The sequence below is a fragment of the Heteronotia binoei genome, chromosome 9 (genome assembly GCF_032191835.1).
Source record: "Heteronotia binoei isolate CCM8104 ecotype False Entrance Well chromosome 9, APGP_CSIRO_Hbin_v1, whole genome shotgun sequence".
Classification (NCBI taxonomy): Eukaryota; Metazoa; Chordata; class Lepidosauria; order Squamata; family Gekkonidae; genus Heteronotia; species Heteronotia binoei.
Genome location: NC_083231.1, coordinates 104,400,052 through 104,418,604, shown reverse-complemented (window position 1 = coordinate 104,418,604; position 18,553 = coordinate 104,400,052). Strand labels below are relative to the sequence as shown.

General features: G+C 42.9%; 1 protein-coding gene across 10 annotated transcripts in view; it reads right to left on the bottom strand.

Annotated features, from left to right (window-relative positions):
- The window catches only part of SEC31A (SEC31 homolog A, COPII coat complex component), a 79,653-nt gene that overhangs the window by 53,738 nt on the left and 7,362 nt on the right, over window positions 1-18,553 (bottom strand). For all 10 annotated transcript variants that reach the window (XM_060247121.1, XM_060247122.1, XM_060247127.1 and 7 more), the window contains exons 2-9: window positions 16,493-16,575; window positions 14,683-14,806; window positions 12,918-13,116; window positions 10,181-10,276; window positions 7,092-7,232; window positions 3,518-3,660; window positions 1,605-1,704; window positions 295-456 (exon numbers count right to left, since the gene is read on the bottom strand). In XM_060247121.1, coding sequence (XP_060103104.1) covers window positions 295-456; window positions 1,605-1,704; window positions 3,518-3,660; window positions 7,092-7,232; window positions 10,181-10,276; window positions 12,918-13,116; window positions 14,683-14,806; window positions 16,493-16,571 — 1,044 coding nt within the window. In that variant the 5' untranslated portion in view covers window positions 16,572-16,575. The remainder of the gene's footprint in view (window positions 1-294; window positions 457-1,604; window positions 1,705-3,517; window positions 3,661-7,091; window positions 7,233-10,180; window positions 10,277-12,917; window positions 13,117-14,682; window positions 14,807-16,492; window positions 16,576-18,553) is intronic.

Sequence of the window (18,553 nt, the reverse complement as noted above, 5' to 3'; positions counted from 1 at the left end):
TCAGGTCTTGCTAACTGAAGGTTGTGGACTCCCTGAGTCAACCCATCTCATGTTGGAACTTCCTCTTTTCCTGCTGCCTTCTGCTTTTCCTAGCGCTATTGTCTTTCCCAGTGTCGCTTGTTTTTTTATAACCTGACCAAAGTATGACAGCTTCTATGGAGACTTCAGATTTATTTATAGATATCAGCCATTTAGAAATATTTGTTGCTCTTTATTCTAACATTCTAATAAAAATAAATTAGTCTCTCCCCCCCTCACACACAAAAACTCTGCATTGCTCCCATTCTACATTACCTTATCGGCCTGTTTCTGCCTCAGGCTGTCTGTGCTTCCCCCCATGATGGAGTAGACACTGATCCGGCCATCAAATGAAGCTGCAGAGAGGAGAGCGGGGTTTCTGGGACACCACTGAATGTCAAAGCACCACTGAGTGCTGGTGGGAAGCTCATACAACACCTGTGCCCCAAACAAAAAGACAGGGAAACACAACAAAAGCAGCTGTTAAACAGTACAGGTACAAGTAAGAATGCTGAAGGCAGACGGGTGTAACCTCAACATGCACAGATCTCCCAACATCTCGGTTCCTTCTTGTTTGCTCAACATACATTTAATCTCCCGCATGCTTTCTTTGTTTGGTTTATTCTTCTGCACCCTTTTGTTTAGTTTCTGAACCACTTCCGATGACAATACCAGTGGAGTATTGGTTGTGCTGGGGCGGGGAGGGTGGCTTAGGCACTTGGAAATCATGCCCAGGCTAGATCATTGCAGGTGAAAAGGAAAGAGTGCTGTCCCTACTAACAGAGTTTTGAATACACTTTCACCCTGATCCACAGATCCCAATGCACTGAAGTGGGCAACATGCACCCACAGGGAAAGGTGATCTAATAAGCAAAAAGGTGGACATTCTTCATACTAATAAGCGACAAGCTAGACATTCTTCATACTAGTGCCTGCTCTGCACAACAGCTTCCCCAAGGAGCATACATATGAAACTGATATACTGCATCAGACCACTGGTCCATCAATGTCAGTACTGTCTTCTCAGACTGGTAGCAGCTCTCTGGGATCTTAGGTAGAGGAATTTGACATCACCTACTGCCTGGTCCTTTTAACTGGAGATGCTGGGGATTGAACCAGGGACCTTCTGAATACCAAGCAGAGGCTCTTCCACTGAGCCATAGTCCCTCCCCAATGATGGATGATGCCTTCTTCAAAATGCATCAGCCTTGATACTCATTTAGAGTCTCTACTAATGAGACTTACTAGTCCCTGTATTCTGTCAAAAGGCAAAGATCTGCTTTCTCTCCACTTTTGAAGCCTCTCTCGTCTATTTTAAGTAAGCAAAGATAACCTACAAGAACTTTAAAACAGGTCCACCCTGAGGCAAGTAACACTGAGCATTTTAAACACGTTTACGAAGCACGCCTATTATTTACCCCAAAATGGGAACTTATAACAGAAAAAAAAACCTGGATGAGGAACATGTTGATATAAAGATTGGAATAGTCTAATTGTACTGCAGAGAGCAATGTTAGCTTGCTCTTTAGCTCCACCTAGACAAAAAAAAATGCCATTCCAAGAGCTTGAAAACCGCTTGCAAGTACCTCGCCAGTGTTTGGATTGGAACAGAGTATTTTTGCATCCTTCCCACAGCTCAGAAGCAGCTCAGGATCTGCCATGCTCCACGCAACAGTCAGAACACCCCTATGTGAAAAGACACAAATGGCACTGTGTACATATGACTTTGTTCTATAGGATATCAAATACCTAAAGAAGTATGTATGCACATGAAAGCTTATACCCAGAATTTAAACTTCACTGGTCTTAAAGGTGCCACTGGACTTAAAACTTTGTTCTGTTGCTTCAGACCAACATAGCTACCCACGTAAACCTATCTTTAGTTCCTACGTTTGGGTCCTGGGACTGTAACCAGATTATCACTCACACACACACGCTGGATTTTTATTAAGATCATGTTTAACTTGCAGAAGTAGCCCACCACTGTGCCATTACAATGGATACATATAAAAAATCTCATTGAATGCTAAGTATCTCATTTATATTGAGAATTTTTGAAAACTCAGAGAGCATGAGCTTTAAGTGACACAACTTAACAATTTTGCTAATTTGGCTCCAACTGCCAAGAAACCTAAATTTGACCTCACCCATCAGGTACTTTATTACAGGAATTTTAAAAACCACTGGTTTGGTTTAGACCAACTTTCCTAAGTGGGAATGTCTGAGCATGGGCCACTCCACTAAGCAGATTTACTTTTGGTCTGCCAAACCAGAATTTGAAACCAAGGTTTGAAGTTAGTCTCCCCTATGGCTTCATGTGATGTATAAACAAAGACACCTTGGATTATTCTCTGGCTACAATGTGAAGGTTATGAGACTAGTATCTGCTGAGGAAAACCAGGTTGTGAATGAACATCTGCAAGGTAAATCCTGGTTTCATATACTAACCTTTATTAGAATAAACCTGAATTTTGTGATGTCTGATCTATTATACTTACACTATCCCAGATCGTGACCAACTATAAATTAACTGGCTGAGTATCATTAATCTCCCAATATTTCAATAGTAACAGCCTAGCAACAGAAACAGAAAACATTCTCTGTGCTCCTTTACGGTTGGATATATGCTTTCTCCCTGTATGACAGTAATTTTAAATCTCCAAATTAGGGTTGCCAAGTCTAATTCAAGAAATATCTGGGGACTTTGGAGGTGGAGCCAGGAGACTTTGGGGGGTGGAGCCAGGACCAAGGTTGTGACAAGCATAACTGAACTCCAAAGGAAGTTCTGGCTATCACATTTAAAGGGACTGCACACCTTTTAAAATGGAAATGGAAATAAATTGGAAATAATGAAGGATATGGGCACCTTCTTTTGAGACTCATAGAACTGAAACATCTGGTCCAATCTTTTTGAAACTTGGCAGTTGTTTTGAGGAGAAGCACCAGCTGCTATGCTGAAAATTTGGTGCCTCTACCTCAAAAAATAGCCCCCTCAGAGAGCTTCTTCCCAAATTAGAATATTTTATGTTGAACTGCTGACTGTAATTAATATAAACAGGTTTAGAAGTGCTTATGAGGTAGTGTGTAGATTTTAGCAGCTTATTTGCTTCAATTTTATGTCCATATAGTATACTGCTTGTCTCAGGCACAGAGCTGGAACGAATTTCAGCAGATGAACCAAGGTTCTGCAGTGCAGCATTTGTGAAGGAAGGGTCCATTTATCATTTAGTCAGAACTCACAGGGGAGATGGCAGAGGACTGTGAAAAGATCTGGGAAGGGGGTGGGGAAGGGCTACTGGAAATGTGCAGAGTAAACAATAGGCTGGCAGCCCTAAGGTGGAGAATGAAGTTCAGGTGAGGGGAATGGCAGAGGAAACTGGGCGAATTATACACCGGCTTGGAAATCACATACTTATGGAAACCATAGGAGGTGCAGACCCAGAGTTGAAGGAAGGTGGAATGCAGAATTTGTATAGGATAAACAAACACAAACATATACCTTGCATGGTTTTCCAGAACACGAAGAGGAGACGAAGCAAACCTAAGGTCCCACATCTGAATTACAGGCAGCCTGTCGTCTTCTGAAGCCAGAACCATTTGGGTAGCAATATCTGGATGCCAAGCCAGACCTGAGCAATGCATCTGGGAGGGGGAAGGGAAGAAAAGGAGCTCAACCCTATCATCATCATCATCTCTTAAAAGGGCACAAAACCCCTTGCTTTACAAAAAACCATTTGCTTTACACATTCCCTTACTAACGTGGCTGCAACCAAATTAGTGTTGGAACACCTATGGCCTACTTTCAACAGCTCAGTGGCATAAATACAAGTGAAACATGTACACATTTCTCAGACTTGTAGGAGCACCAACACCTGGAAGGGCCCAAGTAATGGAAGTAAAATATGTATACAACAGCAATTAAAAATGTGCTTCACTAAATGGAGCCTCCCCCCTTCCTTCACCAAAAAACAAAAGCGAACAAGTCAAGGAATGCTGTCATTCAGTGTCACAAAGGTGCAACAAAATTAATTATATAACAAAGCTTCACATGAAGCTGCCTTATACTGAATCAGATTACTGGTCAATATAGCCTACTCAGACTGACAGCAGCTCTCCAGGGTCCCAAGCAAAGGTCTTTCCCAACACCTCCTTCCTTATCCTTTTAACCGGAGATGTTGGGAACTGAACCTGGACCTTCTGCATGCCAAGCAAATGCTCTTCCACTGATCCTCCCCATTATCATCCTCCATCTTTTGACAACCCAAGTAAGAAAGACAACATAAAACAAGCAAACGCTCAAAACAGCCAGAAAAAGCAGTGAACTCCTTAATGTGATGAGGGACTTGTGTGTGTCAGCAAAGCTGAGAGCAATACTGCAAGGAATTTAGACTCTGTCAAGAAGCTAAGCTCCTAGCCGAGCCACTAAGATGCATCCACCCTCTTCAGGAATCAATGGCCACACCAGCAGAACAGAACAGGCAGTTTCAGGGGTGATGGAGGCAGAGGAATTCTTGAAGGGCAGCTACTGGGTAGCAGCAATACTGGAAGAAGATCTGGCAGAAGACACTGGCAGAAGACACTGGCAGAAGATCTCATGGACAACAGTAATACCATTTCAGCTAACCCTAGAAGCTAATGGCAAACCACTTCTGATCACCTCTTACTTTGAAAACCCTATGAAAAGACTATCCAAACCATAAGAACATAAGAGAAGCCATGTTAGATCAGTTCCGCAGGGCCTGCAAGACCACTCTTTTCAAGCTGGCGTTCATGGACTGCTGATTTATGGTTGTTTAATAAAGGGATCCGCCAATATGGTTCTGTTTAAGGAACCTTGTTACCATGTAAACTGACAGGAATAGCGTCAATAACAACATTGCTACTGTCAGATTAAGTTAAGTTTAACTATGTATTGACTGGTTTTTAAATAACATTAATTTTAAAGTTTATATTTATTGTATTGTATGTATGTTGTTAGCCGCCCTAAGCCTGCCCTGGCGGGGAGGGCGGGATATAAATAAAATTTTATTATTATATTATCATCAGGCCAATGGCTCATCCAGTCCAACACTCTGCGTCACACAGTGGCCAAAAAAAATTATATATATATACATACACACACACACTGTGGCTAATAGACACTGATGGACCTCTGCTCCATATTTTTATCTAAACCCCTCTTGAAGGTGGCTATGCTTGTGGCCACCACCACCTCCTGTGGCAGTGAATTCCACATGTTAATCACCCTTTGGGTGAAGAAGTACTTCCTTTTATCCGTTTTAACCTGTCTGCTCAGCAATTTCATCGAATGCCCACGAGTTCTTGTATTGTGAGAAAAGGAGAAAAGTACTTCTGTCTCTACTTTCTCCATCCCATGCATTATCTTGTAAACCTATCATGTCACCCTGCAGTCGACGTTTCTCCAAGCTAAAGAGTCCCAAGCGTTTCAACCTTTCTTCATAGGGAAAGTGTTCCAGCCCTTTAATCATTCTAGTTGCCCTTTTCTGGACTTTCTCCAATGCTATAATATCCTTTTTGAGGTGTGGCGAAACAAAACCAAAGGAAGTTTTGCAGGTCATTAATTTATAGGGCAGCCATACGATGGAAGCAAATTAACAGCACTTAACACACACACACAATATTTTAAGACAAAAATCAAGTCCAGGGCAAAACATGTGTACCCTCCTATTTTAACCATGCAATCAAATTTAAGCTCTCTTCCCTGGCAGTAAGCAGAACTGGGCACAGTGGGAGTTTCTTCTACATAGACATGCATGGGATTATGCTGTGTAAAAAGGAATCTGGCACCATATCATCTATCTGTAATTTGTGTGATGGATACAGGCAGTGTTCCCTCTAAGCTGAATTAGTGTGAGCTAGTTCACAATTTTTTAGCCTCCGGCTCACACATTTTTGTCTTAGCTCAGGAAAAATGGCCCTGGAGCACAATCATTTCTGCAGTAGCTCACAACTTTAATGCCAGTAGCTCACAAACTAGAATTTTTGCTCACAAGACTCCACAGCTTAGAGGGAACATTGGATACAGGTCACTATCATGTATCCTGCCAGCCAGTTAAGAAAACATGTGCACTCAAATTTTCTTAAGAGCACACAGAGATTTGAGTTAATTGAAGTACTGTTCCAGGGCAGGGGGAAGGGGTTTCCCAGCATAAGAGATCTGCAGCAGTTGGGGAGAAATTCACCACTTCCTCTTAAGGAAATTTAAATCTCAAATTTTCTTAATGTAGTTAAACACAGGCTACTACATTAACATCTGACAAATGGAAGCAAACGGAGAATTGCAACGTTTATATACTTTTTTACAGCTACTTTTAGCTTAGCGAGATGGGGACTTTGATGAAATTTTCATCCTAATTCCAGCTCCCTGAAGAAGTTGCTCCAATTCAGGGTGGACAAAATGAAATGCTGCTTTGCACATTGAGCAATTATAACGTGGAATTTGCCACCAGAAGATAAAAGAAACTCACTTGAAAGACCTGAACAAGACAGTAGGACATTTTGGGGTCATTCATTCACAGAACTGCGATAAATTGGAAGCGACTTGATGGCACTCGACACACCCACAAGATGCAAATGTTCCATGCTCAGGGTGGTAGCTAAGGAGTCATTGTGTTCAGTGTTCCCTCTAAGCTGAGTTAGCGTGAGCTAGTTCACAGACTTTTAGCCCCCAGCTCACACATTTTTGTCTTAGCTCAGGAAAACTGACCCCAGAGCACATAATTTATGCAGTAGAATAAATGCCAGTAGCTCATAATTTTAATACCTGTGGCTCACAAAATAGAATTCTTGCCCACAGGACTCTGCAGCTTACAGGGAAAACTGATTCTGTTACACCATTCCCACATTTAAAAAAAAAAAAAGTGCAAGGGACAATTGTGCAAATTAGGCCAAAATAGAAACAATGCTACACATGGGCTATTCATGTCACACACTACTACACATATGAGAGGAATCTACAGGCTCCTTCACCAAGTGAAGGCAGTTTTTGGCTATGGACTGGGAAGGCAACTTAACTAACTAAACCATCTGCAACCAATTGGCTGGGTAATTACCCGGTTACTGTGGTCGCTGACTTTGATGATAGGTTCATTTTTCCTGAGATCCCACACTGTGGCACGGCCACTTGGGCTAGCGGAGGCCAAGATGTGCTGGACTTGCCTGTTCCATGCAATACAACTGATGTCTTCAGGAGGCTGTTGGAAGCAGAACATATACTAATGCACCATCATTTCAACAACAGAAAACAGCAGCAAATGTCAGCCAAGCTTTTTTTGTATTTTTATGTGCGTGTGTGTGAGCGCGCATGTGCACCCGGAAGTCATGATGACCTCTGGTGACTGACTGCTACTGGGGGGCACAGAGGATATTCAGAGAGGTGGCTGACTAAAGCCTGCCTCCGCCTCCCGACTGCTGGTATTCCAAAGAGGTCTCCCATCCAAATACTTGCCAGAGTCAGCCCTGCGTCTAAAATCTGACAAGATCAGGCTTGCCTGGGCTATCCAAGTCAGGGCAGCAAAACGTTTTTAAATCATCATCTTCACAACCCATCAACAAAAGGCACAACAGTAGGCTGATACATCTAAAACTAGTGCTAGGACTCTTCCTCCCAGTGTCCAACTATGGATGCCATGCATCCCCCGTGAGCTTTTCAAGGTGATTGGTGGAAATGATGGCTTGCATCACATGACCTCACACCTGACACAAATCCTGAGTTTTCAGGGATGGTGAGATCACTGCCTGATGCACTGATGTCCAGTGTTCCCTCTAAGCTGAGTTACTGTGAGCTAGCTCAGAGTTTTTTAGCCTCCGGCTCACATGTTTTTGTCTTAGCTCAGGAAAAATGGCCCCAGAGCAAACTCATTTATGCAGTAGCTCTCAACTTTGAGGCCAGTAGCTCACCAAGAAGAATTTTTGCTCACAAGCTCCACAGCTTAGTAGGAGTATTACTGATATCCTTTTCAGGTTTTTGGATGGATGTGGCCTTGGCCACTCCAATGTGCAAGGGCAGGAAGCCTCCCACTACCAGCGGATAACTGGCACCCCTTATACCCAACCCTTTCACACCATAAGAGGCAGCTCAGAGATCAGACTGAACAAATTATTGAGTTAATGTAAAACTATAAAGCTCACTAACTTGTACATTCATGCTAGATGTGAAAGAATGCTTGGAGTAACACGAGTTAACAAAATTGCAATGCTCAGCCCCTTTATTCTAAGGAAGAAACAATTTAAGGCTGTCAAGTTGAAGCTGCCTTGACTACAGCACAGATGCAACCCAGGCTATTTATAAAGCTTACAGCTGTGAACAAAAAGCATTACGCGGCAGATTACAAATGGGAGAAATCAATCTAAGGGGGATTTAAGTCTGGAAAAGGTGGTTAGTGATAATAGAGCAGCTAAGTAGGATCGCTTTTTCAAATGACTTTTACACTGCATTAGTGCACCTATCCAGCATATCTCATCCTACACCTATTACTCACATGTATTTGGAAGGGCAGAACACTGCAGAGATTAGAGGGCCCAACTTTATGATCTGGGCTACCTGGGTACAAAGCCCTACTTAGCTTGGCCCACTGGCTGACCTCAGGCTGCACTCTCTTTCTCTCTCAGCCTAAGCAGCTTCACAGTGTTGTTATGAGGATAAAATGGAGGAGGGAAGAACTATGCATGCCATTCTGAGCTTCTTAAAGAAAACTTAGGATAAATGTATGACATACAGTTGGCCTACAGATCGCCCTGTTCTCCAATGTGATCCCTTGCCTGGAGACAGTATAAAGACCAGGGCTTCTTTTACAGCAGGAACTCCTTTGGCTGGAATGGCCTTGGGTCAGCCATAGCTCTTGTAGGAGTTGTCCTTGAAAAGGCAGCTTCTGTGAGAGCTATCTCGGCCCCACCTACCACACAGGGTGTCTGTTGTGGGGGGAGGTAGATTGTGACTGCTCTGAGAGTCAGAGTATAGGGTGGGATATAAATCCAATATCATCTTCTTCTTCCTTGCATATTAGGCCACACATCCCTGATGAAGTCAATCCTCCAAAAGCTTACAGGGCTCTTCTTACAGAGCCTACTGTGAGCTCCAGGGGGAATGGCTACATCAGGAGGTGTGGTCTAATATGCAAAGGAGTTCCTGCCACAAAAAGAGCCCTGATGAAGACCCTCGACCTGGGGCTGGGAAGAGAGAGGATGCTTGCCACTTTGGCTTGCAGGCTGCCAGCTTTTCTGAGTTTGGTCTTAGTAGATGTTCTTGGCAGTGTAGTAGCAAACCCCTCCTCCCCCACAAACAAAAAAGATCAACTGAGATTTTCTGCAATTGTCAAAACAAGCTTTTGAAGCTCGAGTGGTGCCTAGAAAGGGACTGGGTGCCAGCTGAAGTTTTGTAAAAAAACAACAACAACAGGGGTGTCAGTAATGGATGTCATAATGTATCTGGATTGAGGGTGATTACAATGTTAGCTGCCTTGAGTCCTGTGATAAAAAAGCATATAAATATTTCAAATAAATCAAAAGAATAAATACCCCTACCACTTCATACAATTTCAACCTGCTTCATCCAAATGGTAAAGCAGGCTGTTGTTGGTAGGAAACTTCCTGCTAAACCAATTCATTCCTCCAGCATCCGAACTTTTAAAAAAATCTTACTGCATTTACAAATTAACGTAGTTAGTAAATTACTAGAATCAAAGGATTGGAGGAGACCTCCAGGGTCATCTAATCCAAACCTCTGCACATGCAGGAACTTCACAAATGCCTTCCCCCACACCCACATCCCCAGCGGCCCCTGCTCCACGTCTAGAAGATGGCAAAAACCTCCAGGATCCTTTGCTAATCTGGCTGGGAGATAAATTGCTGCCTGACCCCAAAGTGGCAATCAGCATTTCCCTGGGCGTGTAAGAAAGGGCCACGAGAACTAAGCACTGTTGCAACCCTTCCTGCCCTCCCTCTCATGAGCTGCCTAAGAAATCTCCAAGTCCATTATAGGAGCATCATCAGACAAGTGGATGTTTGACAAAAAAGGGGGGAAAAATTCTCCTGCACAATGAGTTTTGGGAAATGTGTACTTATTCTGACTGCAATCACATACACATTACTCTACCCATTACTAAATGTTTTTTCACTCTTAGGCAAAGCATACAACCTGTACCTGTGTCTTGGCTCCCGGTGTCATTGGTGTCGCAAAGTTGTTCAAGTCCCAGATGTAGATCTCAGACTCATTTGCTCCTGAGGCAACTAAGTTTGTCTGTAACAGGAAAAAAAATGACATATTATCCCTCTGGAGGTTAGAGAATTCCCTGAGAGCAGCCCTCCTAAGCATGGAAGGGCCAAAGCTAGAAATCCTGCAACTATTTATACCAAGTAAAACATTGCTTCTATTTCAAAGCAACTAATATGGGACAGGAATTCTTTCGGTCCTAAGATTTAGCCAAGAATTCACAAACACAGCAAAGAGCCAGACCAAAACAGGACTCCTTTTTCAGAGGTGCTTGAGAGAAGAGGCTGCAGACATGACAGCCGAGACTGTGCAGATTCAAAAGGACATACAGGCTTTTATATGCAGGGATGCGTTAGAAGCGTTTACACACTGACTTCTCTACAGAGAGAAGCACTGAGACCTTATGATTTTAGAAACAGGTCTGAAGCCCAATCAGGATGGGTAGCCATGTTAGCCTTTTCTACTGCTACAGGCAGACAAAGAGTCTGGTAGCTCCTTAAAGACTAACAAAATTGGTGGTAGGGTAGGAGTTTTTGTGAGTCACTGCTTCAGATATCTGGTCTGAAGTTGTGATGCGTCAAATGCTAAAATAATCAAAAGGGGGGGGGGGATATAACAAAAAAAATTTGCTCTGGTCCTTGGCTGTAAATCCCTTCACCCAACATTTTTCAAAGTTTAATTCAAAAGTCCTGCATCTGAAAACAACAATTTCTTAAATACTGTTATGCAAAAGCATTCTTTAGGGATCAGCACCCACTGAACTGCTAAAAACAAGAAAAAGAGTGGAGATTTTAGCATGCAATTAAGAATGCAAATCAGCAGCTTCTTTCCCACCTGCCCAAATGCACAGTGCTAAGTAGAGAGCCAGCCACTGCTGGCTAAGTTCACACATTAAAAGAGAGAGCTAGATTCGAGTCCAGGAGCACCTTACAGACCAACAAGATTTTCTGACTAGGAACTTTTGAGAGTCAAAGGTCCCTTGGTCAGAGAGCTTGGAGTCTCTTGAAAGCTCATAACTCCCCCAAATCTTGTCGCTTTCTAAGGTGCTTCTGGACTTGACTCTACCTGTTCTACTGCAAGGCCAACATGGCTAAGCCAGTTTGGTGTAGTGGTTAAGTTCGCGGACTCTTATCTGGGAGAACTAGGTTTGATCCCCCACTCCTCCACTTGCAGCTGCTGGAATGGCCTTGGGTCAGCTAGAGCTCTTGGAGAGTTGTCCTTGAAAGGGCAGCTTCTGTGAGAGCTCTCTCAGCCCCACCTACCTCACAGGGTGTCTGTTGTGGGGGAGGAAGATAAAGGAGATTGTGAGCCACTCTGAGATTCAGAGTTGAGGGCGGGATATAAATCCAATATCATCATCATATTCTTCTACCCTCTGAAACATTAAAAGCATTGTGCAGAACCTGGATGATGAATCACGTATATTAGTCCTAATCAGTGTTCCCTCTAAGCTGAGTTAGTGCGAGCTAGCTCACAGATTTTTAGCCTCCAGCTCACACATTTTTGTCTTAGCTCAGGAAGGATGACCCCAGAGCATAATAATTTATACAGTAGCTCACAACTTCAATACCATCAGCTCACAAAGTAGAATTTTTGCTCACAAGGCTCCGCAGCTTACAGGGAACATTGGTCATAATCAGACCTTAGCGTTAATTTTTCACCTCCAATACCCCTCCAGAAACTTTCATTTCTATTTCCAGAGCTTCTATTTCAAATCAACAAGAACACAACAAGTTACTTAAGAAAATCGGGATGGTGGGGGGGGGGGGGGGGGACTGCCACAGAAATATCATAAAAACAATAATCTGGAAATAGCACAAGACGCATAACACAAAGAGAGTAAAAGAGTACAGATGAATGAATATGCCAGTGTTTCTTTTGAGAACATCAGTATGCAGTCAGAATGCTCTAGTGGACCAATCGCAATTTTTCCACAAATATACTTGGTAGCCTTACTCCATTCATATCAAAAAAGCTTCTGTTTCCCACATGTAAAATGGTACTAATGCCAAGCATGCTATTTATAAAGCTGCCCTTCCACTTATTCCACAATCCCAATGCAATGAACAAAACAGGGGTTCCCAACCCTTTGAGCCTGTGGGCACCTTTGGACCTGGACAAGGCACTATGGAGGCAGCTACAAAATGGTCACTGCAGGTAGATTCAGCCACAAAACGGCTACCCTGAGCTACCTTCAGTCCAGAGCTTTTTTCCTGTAAAAAAAGGTGCCAGAAATCTCAAGAGGGAAATGAAGGCAAAACATATGGGTGCCTCTTTTAAATTTTTGAGAATTTTGTTTCCACCAAGGTTCCAGAACTCCGTCCCACCACATTCCCCCAGTTACATAGCGAAAACCCTTGCACTGTGCTTCCAAAGTAAATCTGCAAAGCCAATCAAATCTCCAATTGCCACTGGCCTTGTCCACTTTCTAAAGTCCACTTTCCTGGAAGGCACCAGGAAAGGCATCTGTGGGTAAAATGGCATCCACCGGGACAATATTGGAGACTCCTGGTATAAAGCATAAAATATAACTTTGAAGAAAATTAACACAATTGTAACCTTAAAACCACAATACAAAATCACCTCCTATAGATGCATCAGTCAGGGATAAAGAGTGCTTTATATGGCAGTATTCACATACAGCAAACATGATACACGAAAACCTAACCTGGAATATGTTGACATCCAGAGCTCTCACAGGCCCCGTGTGTTTGTCCTTCTGTGCAATCACAACTTCGCTGTCACCGGCTATTATTTTAGCCGGATCATACAAGATGATGTTTCCATTTTCGCCACCTGCAATGAGCACGCCTGAAAGATTCCCGTCGGGGTCCATCTTGTGAGGGCCCCATATCAGTTTGTGATATCTGCAAGATGAATGGGGGAGCGGCAGAGAGAATCTATTACATGAAGAAACAGTATTCCTCCCCTCAGTCTCTGCTAATGAATTCATTTTTATTTAATCCATTTATACCTCACCTTTCTCCCCAGCGGGAACCCAAAGCAGTTTACATCATTCTCCTCTCCATCATTTTAACCTGTCATGGAAAAACTGGCTGGTCTTAAGATGCTCAGCCATACTCTACTTCAAAGGGATGCCGAGGATAAAGAAAGAAGCGGGGCAGGCCAGTAAGCCCAACAGTTCAAACAAGTTTAGATTTTCATAGGATTATACATTGAATTTGGATTAGATCATGAGAGGGAAAAGTCTGACCTGCTTATGTCAATAAATATAATTTGATACAACAGAGTCTCAGAAGTCTTGGCACCTCCAGTGGCAGAATGAATCGTGATCAATGGAAGCACGATGTCTCCTGTTGACATTGTATCTACTATAAAAGATTCATGGACTTAGTCCAACGTCAGTGGAAATTTCTCAGCTCCTTCGCCACGCTAGGAAAAGCATGTTTTGCTTGCATTGCCAAAGCTGTTTAGTCATGAAAAGCAGCTGCTGTTAGCTTAGCATGAGAACAATTTAAAAGGCTTACGGTCCAAGTTCCTCCTCCTTTGTCAACTTACATAGGACTCCAGAAAACAACAGAAGGTACAGAAATGTTGGGGATTATCTGTCTAAATAGAGAGCGCAGCCCAATGTTTATGAGCAAGGACAACCCCACACACGTTGTAAGAACATAAGAAAAGCCCTGCTGAATCAGACCAGAGGTCCATCTAGTCCAGCATCCTGTCTCATACAGTGGCCAACCAGTACCTCTGGAGGGCCAACAACAGGGCATAGAGGCCTTCCCCTGACATTGCCTCCTGGCTGTAGGATTCAGAGGACCAGCGCCTCTGAATGTGGAGGTTCCCTTCCATCACCAGAGCTAGTAGCCATGGAAAGACTTATCCTTCATGAATCTATCTAATCCCCTTTTAAAGCTGTTTATTCTTGTGGAATAAACAGGAACACTACATCCTCTGGCAGCGAATTCCACATTTTAATAACTCTCTGTGTAAAGTAGTATTTCCTTTGGTCCTTTCTAAACCTGCTGTCCATTAGATTCACTTGAGTTCTAGTAGTTTGGGAGAGGGAGAAAAAATTCATTGCCAGCTCTCTCCATCCCATGCATAAATTTGTAAACCTCTTTTATGTCCTCCCTTAGTTTGTCTCTTTTCTAAACTGAAAAGTCCTGGACTCATTAGCCTTTCCTCATAGGGAAGATGCTCTAGCTCCCTTAATCATCATGGTTGCCCTCCTCTGCACTTTTCCCAGCTCTGCAATCTCCTTTTGAAGACACGGTGACCAGAACTGTACACAGTATTCCAAATGAGACCGCACCATAGATCTATACAGGTCCATGCATGCCAGCCTATGAATTCAGGTTACTAAGGGGTACTTGCATCATTGCAGCAAAAGCAGAAGCAGCCTCCAGATCTCTGCAGCTGCTGCTTGTATCATGAAGGAGGCCAACCTTCTTTAAAATTTGAGTTTATACCTGTGAGCGGAGGAATAAGTGGCACAGGACTTCATATCCAGTGAAGGGTCAGTCAAGTCCAGTTCAAATATTTCCAGTGAAGCATTGGTGCTGAAGGTCGCATCCAGCTGCTGAGCAGATGTGCCTGTGCAGAAATGTATAAACACATACTCTAGAGTCACAGTCACATTTGAATGCCAAAATAATTATTCACATTTAAATAGAAACACAAAGATTTTATTTTTGGGTTCCCCTCCTTTCTTAAAAAAAAACATGAGATTTTGGATCTCTCTAGCATTTCAGAACACGCTTTATCACTTGCAACGATGCTGACCCTCTCTTATGAATTATTCTAATCTTATAGGTAAAGAATATTGTGTGTTGTGGGTATGGAGATGGGGTGTGGCTCACTGCTTTGCATACTGAAGATCCCAGATTCAATCCCCAGCTTCTCCTGTTAAAAAGGACCAGGTTATGTGAAAGACTTCGAGCTGAGACCTTGGAGAGCCGCTGCCAGTCTGAGTAGACAAGGCTGACCTTGATGGATCAGTGGTCTCCTTCAGTATAAGGCAGCTTCATGTGTGAGTGTACAGCTCACATGTCAAGACGGGCAACAGCCTGTCTCAGTAAGCACTGCTCAGACCTTCTGGCTCTGTCAAATAAAATTTGTGCACTTTGTGATGGCTGCATGACATATTCTACTGCATGGCTCCCTCAGAAGTTGTAATACATCCTTGTAGATGGTTCTTTGTCTTTTTTTTAAAAAGGAAGGATTAAAACAAATCCATGGAGTATTGCTGTATTAGCCATGAAAAGAAATGGAACTTCCATGTTCAGAGGCAGTATACCCCTGAATACCAAATGCCAGGGACAAATAGGAAAGGTGGTCACTTTCACAGGCTGCTTGGAGGTGCCCAGAAGCATCTGCCTAGCTCAGGGGTGGCCAAACTGTGGCTCTGGAGCCACATGTGGCTCCACACATATTGCGTGGCTCTCACTGCCTCGTTGGCTGGTTTGGAGAATGCATTTAAAGTTGTTTTCTTTCTACCTCTTTCCCCCAACTGTTTGCCTGCCTGCCTGCCTTCTTTCCTTCCTTCCTTGCAGCTCTCAGATGGGCATGTCTTGGAGCTCTCAAACATCTGACGTTCAAATCTTGTGGCTCTCATATAACTGATGTTTATGCTATGTGGCTCTTACGTTAAGCAAGTCTGGCCACCCCCTAGCTACTGTTGAAAATGCTGACTAAGGCAGACATTGATTGGATCTAGCAAGGCAAGTCTTTGCTCTTATTTAGGGCAACTGAGCACTCAGAGAAATCAGGTGAAACAAAACAGGAAACAGTTTTGTTCTCGTTTTGCTCAGAGAGTCAATTGTGACTTTCTGCACCGCAGTCTTTCAACTTCAGGACTGTGAGCCTTTATCAGGGTTCAAGAAGTATTAAAACTTCCTCAGTGCCAAGCCAGCAGGTCTGAACATCTGAAATTCATGTATGGCACTACCAAATTTCTAGATGGCCAGATCCCAACCAGCTGCTACCAAACATGTTACAAATCATTTTTGTAATTGAATAAATATTAACAGGCCCTTGCTTGTTCAGATTTCTATTCCACCTTTCCATTAAAAGACAATAAAATACAATATGACATGACATGAAATCTTAAACAGCAGTAAACAATTATTATTAAAATGATAATTAACTATAATAAAAATGCAGCAATAATCATAAGAAATCCATAGCAGATAAAAAGTATAAAACAATAACAGCTGCTGAAGCATAAATAATGCATAAGAGCACCTTACATTAGTATTCTGTTAACTTTTTACAGCTTACCTGTGGCCAGGTAAATAGGATGATGCTGGGCTGGACTCCAAGCCTGCATAGCAGTGCGATCTATCTCTTTGAGCTTCATTCTGCTGGATAAAAGGACAGAATATTATAATAAACAGACTGCATAATTTTCAGGTGGCAAAGCAGATAAAACAAAGCTGAAAGGAGGACAAATCTGTCTCAAATGAAAAACAGTGCAAGGAAAATACATGAGTACCGGGATCCATATGTTAGTCAAAAGAATCTTCTGAATATTCAGCAACATATACAATATGTGAAAGCAGGGTTCCCCAACATGGTGATTTGTAGGTGCCATGACGCCCACCAACAACTTTCCCAGCATTCACCAAAACTTTTCAGAAGGTGGGTGGAACCGAGTGGGCTACCTGCTCAGCAGGATTTCTGACTAGCCACTGGAAATCCAATTAGCTGGGCTCATCATGTGATTTCAGTGGCGGTTGCCACCACAGTTTTGGTTTAATTTGCTGACACTCCTCTTTCTCAGTGTAATGTTTAAAATTATCCCTCTTCTCTCCTGCACTTAGGTTTCCTCGGGGGGGGGGGCTCCACCTCCTGAAGCAGTCATTTTGTGACTGTCTCCACCACCTCACCTCAGAATTCCATAAGTGTCCTCAGGCTCACAAAGGCTGCAGACCCCTGTGCACCTGACACTAACGGTCCTAGAAGACGGGTGGCCAAACTTGCTTAATGAAAGAACCACATAGAATAAATGTCAGATGTTTGAGAGCTGCAAGACATGAAAGTCAGATGTGGGAGGGAGGGAGGGAGGGAGAAGAGGTGAAAAGAAAGCAACTTTAACTTTCAATGCATTCTCTAAGCTGCCAGCTGGCTTGGTTTGGAGAAGTGACTTAAAGAGAAAAATGCCTTCTTTGAGCTGGCCAATGGGGCAGTGGGGGCTTCAAGAGCGACACAAGTCGCAGTTTGACCACCCCTGTCCTAGAACTTATTTAGACTAAGTGTCTACGGAGATACTGTCTCCCCAACATGAATTCAGTACAATGTAAAATAGGCTTTTTAAATACATTAGTCTGCCAAACTGCACAAAGATTTCATTTCAATTACCTTTAATAATTGACTCATTTGCCCAAAGGTTTCAAGTCAGGCCATAAAAGAAGAAGGGGATGGCAGAAGATGAGATGGCTTGACAGTGTTACTGATGTAACAAACACAAATTTGAGCAGACTTTGGAGGATGGTGGAAGACAGGAGGGCCTAGCGTGACTTTGTCCTTGGGGTCGCAAAGAGTCGGACTCAACTGTGCGACTGAACAACAAATTCCTGTGTGTGTGTGTGTGTGTGTACTTTTAATCTACTTTATTTCTAGATTTAAAATTAACCCCATTTCAATTACTGAGCTTAATAGGGTAACTGAAATGAAACCTTTGTGCATTTTAGTAGACCAATGTATTAAAAAAGATTATCACCAGACAGAGAATCTTCAGAAACCTGAAGACTTTTAGGGGGGGAAATATACTTGGTCAAACAATGTGACTCAGCTTGTTAATAAATGCAGAAGGGGCTTGAACAGATTATTTCATCAAATATTAGTCTCCACTCCTGTCTCTCATGCATGATGGGTTCACTTCTGTGAGCCTGGCATAAATCTGTAACTTTTATTCAGTTTGTGCATTTGTATGCTACCTCTCCAGAGATCTTGGAGAGCTAACATTTTTAAAAAAAAAAAATCAACAATAATAAAAGCAATCTAGACAACTGTGGTACAACTACTACACTAGGATAAGACAACCTTAAAAGGGAGTCCTGGGGAAACAGGAATGTTTCAGTTTAGTGCCTAAAAGACAGCAAGGTAGGTGACCAGGCAAGCCATAAGGGGGAGGGCATTCCAGAGATCGGGTGCCACCACCGAGAAGGCAAAGCTTGAGATCAGGATTTTAAGTGGTGGCGAGACAGTCCTCTAGGTACTCTGACCTTCAGCTATCTATTTTTATTTTATTTATTTTAGTATATCTCTATCCACCCATTCCCCGTAGGGCTCAGGGCGGAGTACAACATTTGATAAAACAATAAAATACAATAAAAACAT